This window comes from Lineus longissimus, chromosome 2 (assembly GCF_910592395.1).
Source record: "Lineus longissimus chromosome 2, tnLinLong1.2, whole genome shotgun sequence".
NCBI classification, from domain to species: domain Eukaryota; kingdom Metazoa; phylum Nemertea; class Pilidiophora; order Heteronemertea; family Lineidae; genus Lineus; species Lineus longissimus.
Window position 1 is genome coordinate 22,297,082 of NC_088309.1, and position 20,493 is coordinate 22,317,574.

The 20,493-nt window shown below is 42.9% G+C and overlaps 1 protein-coding gene across 2 annotated transcripts; it reads left to right on the plus strand.

Annotated features, from left to right (window-relative positions):
• Positions 1 to 46: 46 nt before the first annotated feature.
• LOC135482990 (nuclear receptor corepressor 1-like) lies at positions 47 to 19,777 on the plus strand. Of its 2 annotated transcripts, none has more exons than XM_064763478.1 (23): positions 47 to 91; positions 519 to 699; positions 2,423 to 2,719; positions 2,892 to 3,182; positions 4,170 to 4,226; positions 4,521 to 4,573; positions 5,018 to 5,084; positions 5,440 to 5,928; positions 6,225 to 6,368; positions 6,550 to 6,623; positions 6,849 to 7,112; positions 7,815 to 7,930; positions 8,262 to 8,381; positions 8,965 to 9,021; positions 9,609 to 9,751; positions 10,142 to 10,322; positions 10,691 to 11,012; positions 11,311 to 11,516; positions 11,825 to 15,043; positions 15,329 to 15,501; positions 15,665 to 15,824; positions 16,065 to 16,217; positions 16,411 to 19,777. In XM_064763478.1, the coding sequence occupies exons 1-23, from the start codon at positions 66 to 68 to the stop codon at positions 17,973 to 17,975; spliced, it is 8,358 nt and encodes a 2,785-aa protein (XP_064619548.1). In that variant the 5' UTR covers positions 47 to 65; the 3' UTR covers positions 17,976 to 19,777. The 2 variants fall into 2 exon arrangements, with proteins under 2 accessions (XP_064619548.1, XP_064619549.1); XM_064763479.1 differs by having other exon boundaries at positions 6,849 to 7,103.
• The last annotated feature ends 716 nt before the right edge of the window (positions 19,778 to 20,493 follow it).

Genomic DNA, 20,493 nt, shown 5'->3' on the forward strand with positions numbered 1-20,493 from the left:
AAAATTACCTCGAACCGAGGTTGAACGAAGCCAAATCCTCGTAATGGCGGACGAAATGAGACAAAATGTCCAGTAGGCAGCCGAATGATAGGCAAGTATACTGTTGGATCGGACCATATATCAGTTCAAACGAACGTTGCACGTACATCATGAAATACTCAATTATAAAGTACCGGTGAAATAAGTGTAAATTTCGGTATAGATTCCTCTGTGGAGGTGTTTTTGTTCAAGTGTTTAGTTTTTCAGCTTTCATAATTTTGCAGGCAATGCACAGGATGATGCATACACAAGTACATGTAGTAGGGCCAGGGTCAGAGAAAGGGTATTGTATTATTTGTAATGTAGGTTGAGAAGGGCTTGACTGTAATGATGAAAGTTGAGGATTTCCTGATTAATCACCATGGCATTGGCCTGTTGTTGAGTTAATTAGCTTGTACTAACCTCAATGACGCTTGCCCACCGACCGGGCCCAGTCACTTACTTTCTGATGTCTCAAGTTACGATCTTCTGTTTTTCAGAGGCCCAGGTGGTCCACCATCGGATGTGGCATCTCCCTACAAGAGAGGTCGACCTTTAACCCCGCCAGCGGTGACGAGACCAGCAGGATATCCCTACCCTCAGGACTCACAGAGGTACGGCCAGATGCCGATAGGAACGCCTGCATATGGCATCTACCGAGACCCTGGGCCTCAGTATCAGGTATATATATATATATATATTATTTATTTGCTCGATACAGTGAAATAGAAAAAGATTGAGCTGTTCTTAGCTCCTGAGGAGAAAGCCTGAATGTTATTGTCAAGTCCAGGGTCAGGCCTAGCCGTTAACCAGTTTCTGCAGTTCAGTGAACTTGAGACAGCAAAGGAAATAATTTTGATAATTTTTTTACTGCAGAAATAGGTACATTTGTTTCTGTGAATCTCTCTTCAAATGATTCATAATATTAATCTACCTGGACTTGAAATAGATCAAGGTGACCTTTTGAACCAGACAGTCAAGGACAAAGTGTCTTGTTGCTCTTTCTGTTGTTGTGCACGTCATTGTCATTATGATGTCCTAGTTTTTTAGAATAAATATGTCAATGTCAATTCAAAGCCTTCTAACAGTAAGTTCTAGATTCTACTTTAATTCTTCAACTTTCAACACTATACTATAAAATATAGACCATATTTTGATCCCCAAATGACATACATGTATTAGATTATCCAGAATTCCAGTCGTGGAAAAATAATTAAGTTCCGTATTTGTACTTTCAATTGGTGCATGTTGACTACGTACACATTAGTACACATAAGTTATCAACATTACCTAAGAAATGGGTCAAGTGACAAATATGATATATGGATGAACCCAGCTTAATAATCTTATCTGTGTGACAAAAGACATCGTGACCTTCCAGTTCTTTTCTAACTGTCTGAGAAATATGTGTGACTGTGGTTGATCTCTTGAACACTACTTATTTCAGGTGTTTCATCCTTTGAAAATAGTTTGTGTAATGAATGTATCCCTGCTGACCAATAGAATTTAGAAAACACCACCTTCTTTGTAAACTTTGAGTTGGGAGATAAGAAAAAAAAGGCAGTGCTGGCCGTGTTTGCCTTTGTATATTTCATTTTGAGGGGTCTTGCTGAAAGGATTTTGTTTTTGGTTGATGAAAAAGTTATTGGCCTAGCTACATGTACCTACCCTAAATTTTGGAGAGGTATTTTATATCAAATAAACAACATCTATCATGAGCCAAATCAAATGAATAAACAGGTTTTGGAAGCATGCTCGTCTACCCGAAATACTTGCCTCCTAGTCTGATTTTGATATCAGAATTGCATAAGTTGATTGATTGATTGTCATTTTATATATTTGACCATCTGATCATGTAATACAAATACATGATTAAAAATGATGGTGTGTAATTAGGTCAAGAAATACTATAGTTGTTGGGGCTGACACATCGCTGACCTATTTCTCACCTGGACTCCTGACCTTTATCAGAAAGATTATTTTAAATGACATGACAAACCTGCATTGAAGCATGTCCTGTTGGGTTACATGCAATGCACCTGTGTTTGAAATAAAACAGACATGTGGTTTGGCTGCATTATTGGTACTATTCTTTGGATATTTTAGTTTTGATTACAAATATGGGTGACCTACAATCTTGTCCTAAAGATGGAAAAGTGAGTTGCTTGAATTCATGGAATATCTATTCTATAGTTCTAACTTTATAATGTTTTGTTTATACTGCACTATGGTTCATGTGTGTTGCACTGGTGGGTCCTGTTTTGTGACTTGCTTTACTGAGATCAAAACATTTTCTGTAGGTCCAGAGATATATTTAGGTACGACTGCGCCAGTGTCTGACCACCTATTCTTCTCCTCTTGTATTATCAGAATCATTTATCCTCTTCTTTTTATTGCTTTATAGAGTGAACGGGTCAATGACTACCATGATCGATTTCGGGAGGAACAAGCCCAGTTGCGTCGCAGACCGTCGATGCTGCAGGATTTCCCTAGTCATCACGCTGCAGGAATTGAAAGGGAGCGATCAACGGATCAGTACCGTTATGGGGCATATGAGCGCGAATCCCGCCAGGGCATGCACGAGAAACCGCCAGAGCATGGTCCATATGGTAGCAAACGACAACGGCTCATGGTCGATACTTCGGCGCGTCCAGAGCTCTGTCAGCCTCTACAGATTGATACAGCTACTGAAACTAAAAAGGTAAACTTTTGAAGTCCTTACTCATTGCAGTACCAACAATACAGCCTCCAAACAACGTTCTTTAAGGAAATTAAGAAAGGAAAATCTAAAGAAAAAATTCTTCTTGTGTCATATTACTTAAGTGATTTTGCAAATACGTAGGGTCTCAAAACAGACTTTGATGCTATTTCAGGAACCAGGTTATCACCCTCAAGTGGAAGCTATTTCTCCCACTCTTCCCCCAGAAGAGAATAAAGGCGAGGCTGCCTTGATGCGAGCAAACAAGGAGGAGCTCTTATCAAACATCAGCAAATTAGATCGTGAGATTGCAAAAGTGGAAGGACAGATTGGCAAGTTGAAGAAGAAACAGCAGCAGTTAGAAGAGGAGTCAGTCAAGCCTCCTGAGGAGAAGCCTTCACCCTCGGAGCCCCAGGCTGAAGCCAAGCATCTGAGTGTAGCCCAGATTATCTATGCTGAAAATAGGGTAAGTAATGATTCTAGTACTTCTGCAAGAACCTTTACTGGAGGATTTGCGCACAGTGTGGATTCCATCGCATTCACAATGCAATGTCTAGTGACTGTTAGTACAATGTACATGTTTAGTTAGAGGATGTACATGTACATGAAAGTTTAAAGGAGGTCACACAGTTTTATCTCTGATTCAGTTTCCCATACAGCGAGTCCAGGTTTTTAAAGTCTCTTTGAAAGCTTTTAAGTCTTCATTGATACCCAGACTGGTACCCACTGTTTCCCGCTCCTCATTGAATTGAAGTAAAGTTCAATAACCTCATTGATATTCTTATGTGACAATGTTTGCTGTTGCTACTCATAAATCATGGTTTTGTCATAGATTGACTTTGAATTGTTTATTTTTGTGTTGATAAATCATTGGTCTTTATGAGACTTTGATTTCAATTCTGTGATAATTATTATTAAAAAAAACGTGTGGAAATATATTAGCAAAAGATTAATGAGATCAAAATGAACATGCTTATATTTATCCTTGTGATCGGCGATTAAGATAACCTTTGGCTGTGGCCCAGTGTCCTGAGACTAGGCCACTGTCTTCACCGGTGCTGTGACAATGTTGTTTGTTGTGAACTAGGGCTTAGTTTGGTATTGTCCCAATGGTGGTGCCATCATTGCCCAGTTGATGGACTCGTACCCTGTGTGATGTCACTTCGCTGGTGCGCTAGGATTCCTGACATTTTGACGATGATGTAATGTTTTTATGTGGCTACTTCATCTAGAGACTTTGTACTTGTTGTTGGAGATCTTGATATTTGTGAGAAAAAGCTTTATTAAAAAGATTTACGAGAAGCGTAAATGCACTAAGCAAGTCATGTAAATTATTTGCCGAAACAGCTCCTCTAATTCATTCCATTGGTATGCAAGATCCAAATCCTCAACAAGGGGATTCTCTTGAAACATTCTGCTAATTTTTCATCAACACTGTTTCACTCTTTTTTAGAAAAAGGTTGAAGTTGCTCTTGGCACTCTTACCAAGCTTGGAACTAAAGTGGAGCTGGTAAGTCAAGTGGCCATATTGTTGTTAAATGTTATTGTACTCTGGTTTTTTATTTCATTGTTTAACATATTTTCTTCACAAAAATGTCCACCTTTAACTTGCAGAGTGCAGAAAAAGCCTTGGTGTCCTGTGAATATAAAAGGCTGATAGAGTATTGGCCGTGGTTGCCCTTTGGACCAAGATGAAGATTCGAGACAGATTTAAGACCTCGATATATCAGTCTTAATAAAAAAAATCTCAAGATTTATTTGGATGTGTACAGGCCATTGAACCAATACTCATTTAACTTTTCAGCCTCTCTACAACCAACCATCAGACACAGCTATCTATCATGAAAACAAGAGAAAGTAAGTTATTTGATTCATTTACGTCTCTCAGCATCCAGAGAATACACACGTGTAAAAGTTCTGCTCTAATTTCTGATGGCATGCTTATGATTTGATAAGAAATTATCTGATAAGAACTTGTGTTATTATGAGATGTTATCATTTCCAGACAGTGAGATGGGAATTGGGATTATGAACCTGCTACTGGTTGTTATAAAGCACAAAATTCATGTTATCCCTATTGGTTACGTTAAGTAACCTTAGCAACGTAAAATCACAATTTTTCCAACAACTTTGTTTAATCTAACGTGGTTTTGAACAACCCAGCCCAAATGTGTTAGATCACCGGTAGGCAATTTGTAGAAGTGTGGGTTTTATTGACTACAGCATTTTCACTGGGATGATATTGCATTCCTGATTCTTATAAACGGAGGTTGTCAGTTTAAAGATTGTCTTTCATTACAGATTCCTCACCTTCAAGAAGAGGCTGATTTTACATTTCAAGAGGAAACACCAAGCAAGACGAATAAGGGTATGAGTATTTCCACTTTCAGTTGGACACTTTGAGAGACGTATCAGATTATGTCTCCCAGGCAGAAATACGCCCCATGGGCATCTGAATCTGATTATCACCCTTTGCCTTATGCCCCCTTACCAGATCCTTTGACCTTGTAACAGACATTATTTTCGCAATAACTCTAGAACAAAGTGTAATCAGCAAATTCTTATTTGTGCATCAGGCCAATTTGTCATGTCTAAGAGTAGGCATGCGAGTTAATTTCCTTCCATTATGTCACAAAAGCAAAAAAATCTATTCAGATGTTACAAAGCAAACCTTTAAATAGGACCTTCATGAAATCTGACGAAGTGTTATCTTCTATTTATAGGAGCGTTATCTGTCCGAGCGCTATGATCAACTGATGCAGGTGTGGCTGAAAAAGATGGAGCGGGTCGAGAACAGCAACAAGCGTCGGGCCAAGGAAGCTCGCACGCGGGAATTCTATGAAAAGATATTTCCAGAGGTTAAGAAATCGCGCGAGGACCGTGAACGATTCACGCGGGTCGGTACGCGGAGTATCGGTGGTTATGCTCGTAGCGAGGCAGAACTCGAACAAATAATGGACGGTTTACACGAACAGGAAGAAGAGGATAAGAAAATGCGGAGTTATGCAGTTATTCCTCCGATGATGCTAGACGCCAGGCAGCGCCATTATAAGTTCATCAACACGAATAGTCTTATTGAGGATCCAATGGCCGAGTATAAAGAAAGGCAGCTACTTAATATGTGGACAGAACAAGAGAAAGAGATTTTCAAGGAAAAGTTTTTGCAACATCCAAAGAATTTTGGGGTCATAGCTTCCTATTTAGAAAGAAAGGTATGCCTGCCAATCATTCTGTCTGTGAATCAATCAATCATCCATTCAACCTGTCAAAGTTGTTGTGGTAGTTTCGCCTTTTCACTACAGGGGATTAGTGGCGTAGGATAAGTGGCCCTTGCTACTGGTATGAACCTCCTGCCAACAATCGTCTTAATGCACTCTAGCTGAGCACTTGTAATTAGGAGTGGTTGTTACTTTTCATTAATCTCATCATGCAAAGCAATCCTCTCAGTATAAATGTCATCCTTTATTTGGTCTCCTGCAAATATCATATATTTCCTTTTTTAATCCAGAGCGTGACGGACTGCATCCAATATTACTACCTGTCAAAGAAGAATGAAAACTACAAACAATTATTACGTAAACAGAGTGTAAAGAGACGAAGACAGTTACAGAAACAACAGCCGCAACAGTCCCAGCTGCAGCCAACATCAATAGTAAGTTTCTCCATTACGTCTTTTCTTCCTCTTTGCCTTCGTTGATTTGACAGTCACATCTGCCTGCTTGTTTTGTGTACTTGGCTGTCTTCTGCAATTGTAAAGGTAAAGTTTGTTGGTCATACTTATAGTGTACAGGGTAATTAACTGAAGCTTTGATGAAATTGTGTTCGTGTTTCAGCTTCCCCGCTCTAGTGAGGAGACCAAAGACATTAAGGAGGAGCCTAAGGCAGAAGAGCCAGTATCAACCAGCAGGTATGTAGACGTATCTGTGGTATGGTTTGATAGAATCATTTCTAGTCAACTGTCTCTTCACTTAAGGATTTGAACCAGGGGCAGACGGTCTGCGTTGAATAACAGAAACCTTAAGGGTGTAGCTAAAGTGTAGTCAAAATATCCAGCTGTAGATGAGGGTTAGCTCGAGAGAATGACCTGTGTTTTCTGTTGCCAAGATTTGACAAGCTGAATGTTTTGTTTTAGTGATAAAAAGGAGATAAAAGAAGAGACCAACGAGGAGCCACAACCGAGTCAGCCTCCCACAACGGATGAGGGAGGTGACCAGGTCGAAGGAGGAGGAGCCCATCAGTGTGCCGTGTGCAAGACTCAGCTGGAACATTATGGGATGAGCCGGCCATTGACGAAGAGTAACTGTGACCTGTACGGCCTGAGTGAGGCGGAACTGACCCCTGACATGAGGGTGTGCAGTAGTTGCAGGTGTCGCTCAGTTAGGAGAAGGTACACCCAGTATGTAACTCGAGCGGTTTGTCATGTACTAACAACTGTCGTTGGTAGGGATGAGACCAGATATTTTCTCTTAAAATCTCTGGGATTTCTGAACACTTTACCAGGTGTGGGTGAAAAAAAGTGCTACAACTGAAACCAACAATTTCATAACTTTCGAAAAATGAAGTGTCTCATCCCTGGTGTGATTGTGTCGAGTGCAATATGTGAACTATTGACAAAACTACTGCTTCCCTCACCTTTTACTCCTGGGCCACCACTGATTGGAAGGACAAACACTGTCCGGTCTGTGTTTAAATGTTCATGACCTTTTTCCTTATAGTTTCTAACAGTCTTTTTTTCTGAATCTAACCACTGTGTATGCTTTAGTGTAGTCAATTATCATAATTCATTTATTATGGAATCGTGATACAGGTTGTCCCAAAAAAATTTTCAGCGCTTTGATGCAGTAGTTTTTAGAATTACTTTTTTGGTTGGTAGGCAGAATGCATGAGTAAATCACAGTGACCCTGATTGGAGGTGCTGCTCTTCTATTGTGGCCCATTTGTTTGCTGTTACTATACCAAGAAGGATACTTCTAGTTCTATGTAGTTGGGTGATGTAAATGTAAGATGTTGTTGACGCTCTCAAAGTAAATTCATTTTATGCTTTGTGTACATGTATGTGGTGATATGGCTTTTTCAAATTCTTACCTATCTTCCTCAGATGTCCTATTCCGACTTGTAAGACTCCCAAGAGAAAAGTGAAGCGACTGCGGCCGTTCCCTGCAAAGTGGGCAGAGCTATCACAGGATGTCAAGGAACCGGTCATGAAAGATCTCCGTGAGTAATTTGATAATTACTCTGCCCTGGCCTTGCATCTTCATCCTAGACAGTAGGAGAGCCACATAGTCATAGCTGCTGGCTAGCACTCAGTAGCCAGGCAGGCAGTTGCTACCCTATATTCAACTAGCTGGCGGTTGACCAACTGACCACATCGGAATGAGGTTACCGGCGGGCATCAACAATCGACTATCATTCACGAGGTGGACATGTTAATTACCAGGCCACCAGGATCGGTGACTGGGATGAGTATTCAGGGAAATTGATGTACACATTGTTACCGAAAACGTGTTTGATGTTGTGGGAGTAAATGTTTGATTTCATCTTGCAGAGATTGGGGAAGACATCAGCAAGTGCTGCTCTGCATGTTTTAATCGTATCGCACGTAAGCTTGGCACCAATCCTCAAACAAATGAACCCCTGGTGGCTCTAGTGCCAGAGAATGGAGATGGTAAGATTAAAGTTTAATCAGAGTACCCAGTCCTTATTCTGTCCAGCTGGAACTCTGTTGCTACATTTGTCCCCGCTTCCTGACTAATAGTGGCTGTCTCAAGTAAAAAATGTGGATTGTTACCAAAGTTTAACACCTTTTGCTCCTCGTGCTTGTCTTAGTGGATCATGTAGTGTTGGATTTTATTAAATTAATGTATCGTCAACAATTCTGCATTTTTAATTCTTAAAAAATAAGAAAAATAGATGTATTTATTACATCAAACGCCTGTGAAAGTTTGCAGTTCATGTTTTAACACCTTTTGTTTTAACACCTTTTGTTAAAACAGTATAGAGTTTGTCAATTATGAAATGTTCTACCCATGTAGGGCCTAAACAACTCTCAAAGTAGGTACCATGCAAAATATCAACACTCTTTACATCTGCTAACCAATCCTATCTGATTTACGTAATTATTATTCACTATGTCTCACTTTGTTGTTAACCCATTTGCCCCCTGCTTTGCCCAATCTTGCCCTGCCCCGTGGTGTCATTGAGATTGGTAATAAACATGATATATTCATCATCATATCATATCATTGCAGGCGACAGCTCGGAGACGTCGCGGTGGACCGAAGAGGAGATGGATATTGCCAAGGATGGTGAGAATTTCAACTTTTCCCTTTTATTCTGCTCTTTTAGTGATGGTTTATATGGTCAGTGACTATGTTGACCATTTGTAAGAATTGCAAAGTGAAATAATGCCACTACTGCAGGCTACGGCAGTGGGGTCTTGATATGCATGGTATAACCTCCTTTCTGGAACAATATGTCTGCTTCTAAAGAACTCTGGAAACTTCCAGTTAGCACCTTAGGACTTTCCTGGCACACCTGTGCAAGGTTCACACACCAGAAATGGGGGAAACATATTTATGTCGACCCCAGTAGACTTCAGGCAGACCTTTTCCGAGATTCATAAGCTATACTCTCTGACTTATGTCGCCAAACTTCTGTTAGAAACAGTGACTGCCTGAATATACAGTAGAACCTCTCTATTAAGGACACCCTCGGGACTGGCAAGTCCTGTCCATAATAGAGAGGTGTACTGATTAGAGAGGTCAAATCGAATGGAAGCAACCAATTTGGGACCAAACCTAGTGTCCTTAATTGAGAGGTTGTCCTTAATAGAGAGGTGTCCGCTAAGGGAGGTTCCACTGTATATGTGATATCTCAATTCTCTTCTCAATAGGTTTGCGCCAACATGGACAAGATTGGTTGGCCATAGCAAACTTGGTTGGGAGTAAAACTGAAGCCCAGTGTAAAAACTTTTATTTCAATTACAAGAGAAAGTTGAATCTGGAGACTTTGGTGCAAGAATACAAGAAGGCCAGGGTAAGCATGACGCAAATTCTTGGGCTATTTCTGGAAACTTGATGTTTGTCAAAAAGACTAAATTGCATCAAGTTCATACCTTGAAATCGTTACAAAAATATTCTTAATCTGGTTTATAATCCAACTTCAAACTCTCAGTGGGATTCTAATTATGAGATGTGTTATTTTCCATCTCCTGGTTTTTCATTGTCAGCTGGTTGCAATATTTTTAGAGGCGATCATTGATATTACAATAATAAGGCAGCGTGAAGATCTAAATGACGTCACAATATCTAACATCAGGAAAGTCTATGACGTCACTTCTATTTTTTTCCCAAGTTGTGAATCACAATAATAAAAAGACATGAAAATTTTGTTGTTCACAGTGTTTGACCTTTTTAACATTTTCAGAAACAAGACAATCGAACCATTTCGATCTCAGAAAGCATGGCGTCAACTGTAACAGCTGGCTCTGATGTCGAGATGAGCTCTGATGATGATAATGGTGATGAGTCCGATGGTGGTTCCGATACTACTAGCGCCCCCAGTATTTCTCAACTGGAACCTGAGAGGGACCGAGAGAAAGAAGTTGGTAAGTTGAGTGCCCTTTTGGGGAAATCTTCTTGGCATTTGCTGTTTTTTCAATTTTTATGTCTCCACTCCTATCTGATACTAAGAGCAGAGGTTTTGGCCTTACAAATTGCTGAGTACTTATCACTTTGAAATCATGGCATTGAGCTATAAAGGGATAGGTTTTTAACATGGGAAATTTTGTCAATGGCATCCCCCCAAAAGTCCTGGTTGGGGCAAAAGTAATGTTTGTTTATAGATCTCTATCCAAACTGCAGACCTTCCAGGAAAATGCTTTTCAAATTTTGTCCGAGGGGTTATGAGTGTGACCTTGACAGGTGCGAAAGTGTTCATTTTAGTTGTGTCTTGATTGAATGTCTTCCGTTGCAGAAGAAGACATGGAGACATCGCTACCTGCTGCATTGGCGTCGGGGGACTCGAGAGCCAAGTCAGTGGAGGAGAACAAGGCCGACATCCCCACTGGCTTGCAACAGAGCAGCTCACTCAGCACATCGCAAGTCAGCCTAAAGAGTAACCCAGACTACGACAGCAGTGCCACTCTCAGTGCCGATGAAGGCCCGTGTTCCCAGATGGATAAGGAGGGCTTTGTCGGAGCTGGCCAGGAGCCTGAAGTTTCTAGTCATGATTTCCTGCCACCTGTTGGGCAGCTACAGCCTCCATCATCTGGAAGAGACCCCAACGTTGATAAGAGGTAAGTGTACTTTAGTTGTGTAGTGCGAAGAATCCAGTTTTTTTCATTATATTATTTCTTGACTCAGATTCAGAAACAACAGTTTCATGTGAAATAACGCCCAGAATCATATCATGATTTTAAAAAGCATGATTTTGACTCACATTAATTTGTAAAAAGGCTTTTTACAGTCCCAAGAAATCTTTTATAGGTGAGTCTTAAACAGATCTTTTATTCATGCTAAAAGGCCATGTCATCCATATGGCTTTATTCTCTCTTTTAGAAATCTGATAAATGAATAACTTATTTATCTCCCCAGGCCCTTTCCTGATGATGGCAAACCAAGCCACTCTGGTGACCAAATCTCCAGTTCAACAGAACGACCCCAAGATAGTAAAGAACAGAAGCCCAAGCCAGAAGACAAGTCCGATAATGGTGCAAATGGCAACCTCCGGCCAGCATGCATCCGGGACTTGATTCATTCGGCAATTGAGAGAAATCTAACCAGGACTATCGGTAGAGGAAGTAAGTTAGGCTTACAGTAATATAATAAATATATAACTCGCCAAAAGCTTTTTTAGAAAAATATCTAAAACAAAGCTGAAAGTAGAGGGGAGTTTGTTGTAAGGCATAATGATTGAAGGAGTTCTTACGGATCCTCATTGATTATGTTCAAACATTGACAATTTTTAGGTAAAACCTTGTTTTAATTTTGAGCACTCTCAGACTTCGTCAAGAAGGATTCTGCATGAAATGCAGTGCTTTATCATGGTGCTTTTGCTATTCAGATTTCTATCTATATTGTTTTTTCATGACTCGTTCATTACTTGCAGCTGATGCCAGCAGAGATGTGGAACCTGTGCCAGGAAGAATTCCTCCAACAAGTGTGTATCCATCGCCAGCACTAGGAGTACCACCCAACTCCTCGCCGTCAGCTCCTAGTCAGATGGGCGGGCCAGCTGGCATGCCACCAAGGCCTCAACATATGATGATGGATCGTCAGGCAATGCCACATATGCCACCTGGAGGTCCTCCTGGTGGACTCCCTGGACAACAGATTTCATCAACATCTGAAGCACATCATCCACTAGGTGCCTCGGGGATACCGGTTCAGGATTTAAGAAGAGAATCTCGACCAGAACACCGCCAACCAGAGCAGATGCCACCTGGCTATTGGGATGATAAGAAGTCTGAGATGAGTTATCGCCAGCGCCCACCCGGTGGACCCCCTCCACAGCCACCTATGAGGGAACCTAGGGAACAACCACCTGCTGATTATGAAGTAAAGGATCTTTCTACTCGCTCCAACCGAGATCGTAGTCCACATGGCTATAAAGGTGACCCGAGAGACTTTGAACCCAGAGATGCTCGTCCATTTGAGCCATATATGAGACCAGGTGTAGTTGAAGATACACCTAAACGACTTGGAGCGCCACCCCCTGCTCATTCACATCATTATTCAGCATCTGGAGAACCGATGCGCGATTCTGGGCCTCCTCCACCACCAGTACCGCCACATCGTGACCATCCACGGGATCAGTATCGCCAATATCCAGATCAGAGAGATAAATCACCATCTGCAGCCCAGTACCAAGACAGGAATCAGGCCACATCAACACCTCCTGCCCTTAGACAGTCTGCTCCTCGAAGCTCATCCCCTTATGCCGCTGCTGGCCAGGATCGGCAGGGTCATAATCATGGCCCAGGACAGCGTATGAACGTGCATCCAAATAGGACTGCTATTCCTCCACCTCCTCCTTTGATCAATTCAAAGACGTCCCCGAAGATGGGTCTAAAGGAGCAAAAGTTGTCCCCGTTGATTCAGCAACAACCTCCACCTGGGTCTATCACTCAAGGCACTCCCGTTAGTGGTCACCCACCTCCTAGTTCAATGCCTTCGGCTCCTACTTCAAGATTTGAAGGCTCCATATCCATGGGGACCCCACGATATGAAGGACTGTTGCGTCAGGCTACACCACCCCAGTCGAGAGCTGAGGGATCAATCACACGTGGTACACCAGTTGAAGGAGCAGGGCGTGGTGTCCCAGTCACCTATGAAGCTGGCATACCACGAATGCCAGGTGTTTATGATGCCATGAGCAGGGGAATGCCATATAATGGCATCAGGATGCCTATGGTGTATGATAGCCGTGCCATTGAACAGATGTACTTAGCCCGGCGGATGTCACCTTCAAGCTCAGGCTACGCATACCAAGGGATGCAGTACCAGCCTCAGTACCCTGAAGGATCAGCCTACAGCAGCTCCAGAGCAACTCTAATGGATGACTTCATGACTGCTCAGCAGATGCAGGCCCAAGATATCCAGCGACGTGCAGCAGCACAGGATAAGGAACAGCACTTATCTCCACGAGGTCCTGTTGGTCGTGAAGCTGTCCCAAAGGGATACCCACCAGCTATGATGGAGGCTCTGATTCATCCTAATGTCAGTCACCTGGCTGGTGTTCCTTACGGAGCGCTGGCTACTCATCAGGGGATGCTGTACGTACCACATCCTGGTCAAATACCCAGCCCAATGACAGACCGTGGACCGAGAGCTAATAACTCGCCTGCACCATCTCCAAGAGAAGCTGCATCACCCAGAGGCGACGTCTCTGGTTTGTCCCAGTCTTGGCCGAAATCCAACGTTCCTGGAAGCACTCATAGCCCTGGTCCGAGCCGTGCTCCGCAGCCACCTCCCCCACAGGCCTCAAGACAGAATGTTATACAACAAGTGTACACGGGTAAACCTGGAGGACCAGAGGGCATGGCAATTAGGGGACCGCACCATATGCCTGACAGTACAAGTGGAGTCAACTCACAACAGAGACCTTTCGGAAATGAGGCATTCAATGCTTTGGTGGATGCAGCAGCTAATGCACAGTCATTGTCAGTCAACAAAGATAGACCTCACCCTCACCATGTTTCAATGCCAAGAGATGCCCCAAAGTCACCGAGGGATCGTCCACCTGTTGGGATGCCAGGTTCATATGAGGCACAAATGGAACAATATAGAATGTATAAGCAACCAGAGCACAAATCCCGCTCTTCAACACCGGTCAGGGATGCTCGAGATGTGCGTCCTCCATTTGAACAACCCGGTCATCCAGAGGACCAGAGGATGAAGTATCCTCAGGAAATGAGACCCGAGATGAGGCAAGATCATTCCCGGCCTAATTCACAGTCAGGTGTGCCTCCAGATAAGGCTCGAGAGACACCACCAAGCCGGGAGGGTCCTAGACCGCCGTCGGAGAGTGGGACATTCATGGGGACCGCTAAGATGCCAGCAAAGTATGAACCACCGCAACCCTCTAGAGAAAGAGAGCGGGAGCGTGAGACTGTGCCGGCAGAATGGGCAGCAGTGTCTGCAGCTTCTGGAAAAGATGACAAAGGAAACGAATCTGGAGACTCGAGGAACAGTCTAACTGCAGCCAACCTGATAGATTTAATCATTGTTCATCAGATTAGTAATGCTTCTGAAGGCCAGTCTGCAAAACCTGCCGCCAAAAAGCCATCAATGAGTAGTCCTGATACATCAAATGATGGCCATTCAATAAGTTTTGGTGAACAGAGGTCCCCACTTTATAAACCTCATAAAGCAGCGCTTAGCCGCTACGAAGCTGAGATGAGTGCATCTTCTTCCAGACCGGACCAGGAATGTGAGTCTTCTTCTTATGGTGCCAAACCTCCAAAATTTGCTGGCTTTGAGTCGAATGAGAATCGTCAAAGTCCTGCCTCAACAAAGTCTGGTATGGGGGAACCTGACACTAGCAGTACCCGAAGCCCAAAGGCTGGAAAGTCCCCAGCAGAAGCTGATCAATCATCTTTGAGTTCCCCGCCCGTTAAACCAACATCGGAGGCTGAGTCGACTCAAGGTCCTGGTGGTGAAAATGCTGGCCCTCTTCCTGGCCAACAGGTAGTCGGGCCTGGTGGTGAGATTGATAAGAATATAACGCTTGGTGATCACATCGATGCCATCATCATTCAGAATTATATGCACCGGACGATGGGTGGTCATGGCCCAAAGGGATCCATTTCAAAAGGAATGAGTAAAGGTAAGACTAATATGGCTCTCGAGTTCATTGTCCCCTGTCGTCAAAAATTTATGCCTAGTACTGGACTGTTCGTTCAAGTATTACCTAGTTACTTACATAATTTCTTTTTGGTGCCTGGCAGCACATTGGCCATTAACAAAGCTCTGCCATGTCTGCCTGTTCTTTGCCAGCTTCTCCAGTTCATCTGAACTGTATCCCATCTGCCATGGCGGTGCCAGGTTCAGGTATTCGTGACCTATTTTTGTTTGTACGAATTTTGGATGATATTGACGCTCTCCAATTCAGCTGCTGCGGCTGCCCGTAGCCAGATGACGATGTCCCCACCACCAAGTGCTGGAAATGGAGATGGTCGGCTGCCGCCAGGGGAGGAGTATGACAACAGACCAAGAAGTTTCTCGGCGGGGGCTGCTGGGCCAATGTATAATAACTGGAAGTTAAAGAAGGCACTCGCCAGACAGGTAGGGTAAAGTTCTTACAGTTTATTTATGCAAGGCAATGATATTTCATTACAAAAACACCTGCATGTACAATCATAGATCTGCAATCCTTTTGTACTGCATTGTTTATTGAAAATGTACTTCCCTTGAGGAAATAACTGAATGATTCTGCCTTCACTTTCAGGGAAAAGATGTTCTTGCTCCCGACGAGAGGGAAATCATCAAAATTGCCAGAAATGACATAACGGAAGGAGAAGTGTCACAATCGGAGCAGTCTCGGTCAGCTACACCTCAGACTAGTCAGGCCGTCAGTGGCTATAACGTGGAGCCTATTTCTCCAGCTAGTGAGTGTGACAGTTTTCTACAATTTCATGTACTGCAAGTAACGCATGTACAGATTTGCAGAGATTTTTCAAACCAAATTTTGTTTTGAGCATTTGTGACAGTCATCCCAGCTCCTGAGCCCAAACTGAGATTAAAAGCAAAATCATCTCACTCTCGCTGAAGTTTGATGTCAGTAGTTTCCAGTGACTCGTAAAGAAGTTTCGGGTTTATTTTCAACTTGACCATGCCTTGTTTATTAGGTTCCTCAGACAGTAGCAGCAATGAAGCCAAGGCAGCCAAGAGCTCATCCCCTCGGTCCCCGCGCTCACAACAGCCTGTCTCCACACTGGCTGCAGCTCATCAGGCCATTACCAGCATACTATCTTCCAAGCCACAAGGAAAGTCTTTCCCAGGTAAGAATTATGGAGTTCAAAATATCCCTTGCAAGAATTTGTTGATGAAAGATTGATAATAGAGATTAAAGGCAGTCCAAAACTTAGAGGTGAATTGACAGTGACATCTCTATTGTAAATCATCGTGAGTGTATGAATGGACATTGTCACCTATCATTTTTATTTCTGACCAGATTTCCACTTCTTTCTTCAGATTACCCAGCAGACAGTAGTAATAATGAGAACCGTGCTGCTGGTCAGAGTGCGATGGATATGGCAAAACAACGAGTATCAATGTCGCCGCTTGAATACGTCAAAAACAAAATTTCTGAGGTGCTGAATGAAAACCCTGACGGCCAGCAGATGATGTATGCAGGGGAAAGCTTCGGCTTTAAAATGGCACCGTCACAAGAACGAGAACAACCTTCGAATTATCCCAGTGGATACGGATCAAGGCCGCCTTCGCACCCATCACAGTTAGCTCTTCAGGGAATGGAGGAGAGAAAGTATGGTGGCTCACCACGGCCCTCACAGTCTGGACAGTACATGCAGGATTATCGTCGAGACATGCATCCTCATCAGATGGCTTCAGGTGAAGCTGTACAGTCTAGTACAATGCATGAGCAGCGCCATGCAGTGGAGAGCTCTGATCGTAGCACACCTCAGGGCATGCATTATGGACCTCATGATCCGAATCAAAAGCCATCGCATCCTTCCAGTGTGAGTAGTGCTACAGATATGGAGGCTGATACTCACGGACTAGAGGCAGACGCCACATCGTCGAGTGATCCAATGGCTGTGCATTATCAAAAAAGTCCTCGGTCTGATTATGGAATGAATAGGCCACATAGTCGTGAAAGTTTTGATGGTGATAGACGAGGTAGTCGAGTCGGTGGCTCTGAACATCCTGAGCGTGTGATGTCTAGTGATGTTCAACCTCACATGTACCCCCATCACGCCATCCCTGTTTCTTCCCCAGGGTACATCACCCGACCGGAGTATAGTTCACCAATGTCAGAGCGACATAGCCCTCGGCCACAGAGCCGGGAATCAGTCAGTAGTGTTCATTCAGCTCATAGTCCCAGGCAGACCCCTCGTGATCAGGGACTGGGTTCGCCCCTCTCTCGCCAAGCCTACAGTCCCCGGCAGCCTAATAGAGACATTATTTCAACACCGCAAGGATATAGCCCTCGTCAGCGCCCTGATGCTGAAGTTGTTGGACCAGGGAATACATTTAGTCCCCGAAATGTGGAAGAGTTGATTCATGCCAGCTCACAGCATCTTTCAGCTAAACCTGAAAGCACCACGGATAGTTACCGGACTGGTCATCCCGCTGACCCGTCACGTAGTGTCATGCCTATGGACTCATCGCGAGGTGGCCATGCTATGGACTCCTCAAGGGCTGGTCACCCAGTTGACTCTTCACGAACTGGTCATCCTATGGATCCTTCAAGGACAGGCCATCCTATGGACCCGTCACGAACTGTTCACCCCGGAGTAATGCCTCAAATGGGTCTGGGACACCCAGCTGACCCCTCCCATCAGGAACATATGCCAGACTCTAGTAACAGAATGCACCCTTACCCTCATACAACTGCTGGTTATTATTATGGCAGTTACCCGAACACGAGACATACAATGGCACCCTCACAAGGGCAACATCCTACAAGAATGGACATGTCTGATCGGCCTCGTGGTTCCCCTGCCCAGTCGGCACAGGCTGAGTCCTCATATCCAAAACACTCTGCCCATTATGAAGCTTTATCAGATGAAGATTGAAAAATTAGATACATGTACATATTCAAACCACTCTCAAACTGATGACCAGGGCCTGGTATCATAAAACATTGGTCATGCTTATTCTTGTACATGTATTAGCATTAATTTGCATTTTATTATATATAGCTTACATAGTGGTTATGTTTAATCAAGTGGCATGAAAGTTTTATGATACCGGGCCTGGCATGCTGTTAATTTGAATATCCTGAATTTGCGCTGTATAAAATTTAACTCTCATCCATCTTGCCCATTATGCGAAGCATGACGGAGTTGGGAACTTTTGGTCAGTTTTTTGTTGAAAAAACACAAGCATGTGCCTAAATTAGCAGAAATGTAACTAGAATTTGGCACAAATCTTACTGGATATGCAGAGGGCAATGTTTGTTTGTGATTACTCGATGTAAGCAATGTTCACAAACCCTGGCTGTCAAAGTCTACTCTTGTTAGGGTTGGCCACATGATTGACATTGTTTTGAAATTATAAATGTACATAGGTGTTTATGGCACAGTTTAGTGCCTTTACCAATCAAAAGAGGTTTCATTTCATCCTGGCTTACTGATAGCTATTATGATTAAATCGTCACAGATACTGCATAAGCACTGTGGGTGAAACTGTACAGTGTTTTCAATGAGATACACTATAATCCTTGAATTGTGTTTATCAGAAACGTTTCTGATATTGAAAGTGTTTTTTTTTGTAATTGATACAAGTTATTTTCAATGTGGGTCGTACCAGTATACTGATTTCAATGAAGTTCAACTCAGATGAATAGCGTTTTGTAACTTTCACATTTTATTTCAAAGTTGACGTCTGTAATACTGACTCATGTGGTTAACGTGTACAGTAATCATGTTGTTTTGATGACATTCATCAGTATGCTAGCAGGATAATTCTCATGTTCTCCAGTATCATCAAAGTGGATTACAATTTCTTTGAAAATCATGAGGTGTTTTGCTCGATAGTGTAGTCCAATTGTGTGAAATTGTCACCTCAAAATGAGTAGATGGTGTTGAGAACCTATGTGCAATATTTTTCTTGTTCAAGGTAAAACTGAAAGTCGGACACAATGACTCGGATGTTTTGCAGCTGATTCGTACTGTAAAACCTGCCAGGAGCTGTTGCAACTTCTCAGGTGGCAGCACTTGGTTTGAAATCAAGTGTTGCAATCAAGATAGTCTGGAAAGCTCCTGGCTGTGTTAAACCTACATGTAAGTGCTATTTGAAGATCCTATAGTATCAGTTTTACATGTCTTATTCAAGATCCATGGCATTTCCCCGAAAATTATATCTGGCTCTCTTGATAATATCAGTGGTTCAATCAGTTGATTTTGTGACATTCTCCCCAAAGGTATAAAATGGTCTGGGCTAACTTGGCAGGCTATGCATTGCAGGAGGTTCGTTTGCTCTGGGGTGTATCATAAGGCAATAATTCCTTTTGATAATTAAGACTGATAGTGGAATTTCCCCTATTAAAACTCTTGGACACCTCTGGGTCTGCCAAGCCCAAGGTATAAAAGCAAGGCTTCTGCTCGCCACTCACAAGGGATCCAGGAAACCCTGTAAAAGACAACAAAGACTGGATTCCAAGTTATATGGGGCCTTTATAGCTTTACCTTATTAGCCTGGGCCATTTTCCTTTCCAGAAAAAGTTTCTCAACAGCTGTTATAACCCTGTTCTCTTAGGTGTATCGTAATCAGAATTTAGAGCACAAATTCATATTGTCCTTCAGTGGTGAAACAAAAATTGAAGTGTATGATGAACATCTGTATAATGTCAATAAATTATTTTACATGTAACAAACTCTTTTGTTCTCAATACCTCCAGTGTCTAACCCATCCTCAAGATGGAGGGATTGTGATAATTCAACTGTCATTGATCCACCATCACAGTCCTGGTGTGTACCATCATGATGTTGAGACATATGTATAAATCATTCAAGTCAGGCAGACTGTATAAATCATTCAAGTCAAGCAGACAGTCTTTCAATACCACAAGGACACCATAAATAACCATGAAAAAAACTAATTAAGACAGTCCTACAACAACGAAAAATGAGAAGTCGTTATTAACACCATGACGAAATCGGAGACAGTCCTACAGTACCAAAAGGACATGTCTATAGCCATGACGAAGATTGTGACAGTTCCACCACACCACAATTTGGTCAGTAAACGGCCACAGCCATAACGAAACTGGAGAAAGTCCTACATTCAAATGATGACATTGTAACAGCCATGACGAAGGAGGAGACAATAGTACAACGCCACAAGAACACTCCCACAGCCATGACGAAAACAAAGACAGGTCTTCATGACGGCCATGACGAAAATTGAGACAGACCCACAATACAACAGCAAGACGCTATTAAATGCCATGGCGCCGGAAAATGAGGATTGATTGTGACACTGCAAAGACAATTCGTATAGCGATTGTGGAGAATATTCTAGACCGAAGACAGATTACGAGTTGGCCGATTCAATCTATTCGTCATCCGATTGAGACATCCTTCATCGGAT

Excerpts from the sequence above, each read along its gene's own strand:
- LOC135482990 (XM_064763478.1), top strand. The coding sequence starts at position 66 with ATGTCCAGTAGGCAGCCGAATGATAG. Across the intron at positions 3,183-4,169 it reads TTATCTATGCTGAAAATAGG|AAAAAGGTTGAAGTTGCTCT; the intron begins GTAAGTAATGAT and ends ACTCTTTTTTAG. Across the intron at positions 9,752-10,141 it reads AAGAATACAAGAAGGCCAGG|AAACAAGACAATCGAACCAT; the intron begins GTAAGCATGACG and ends TAACATTTTCAG.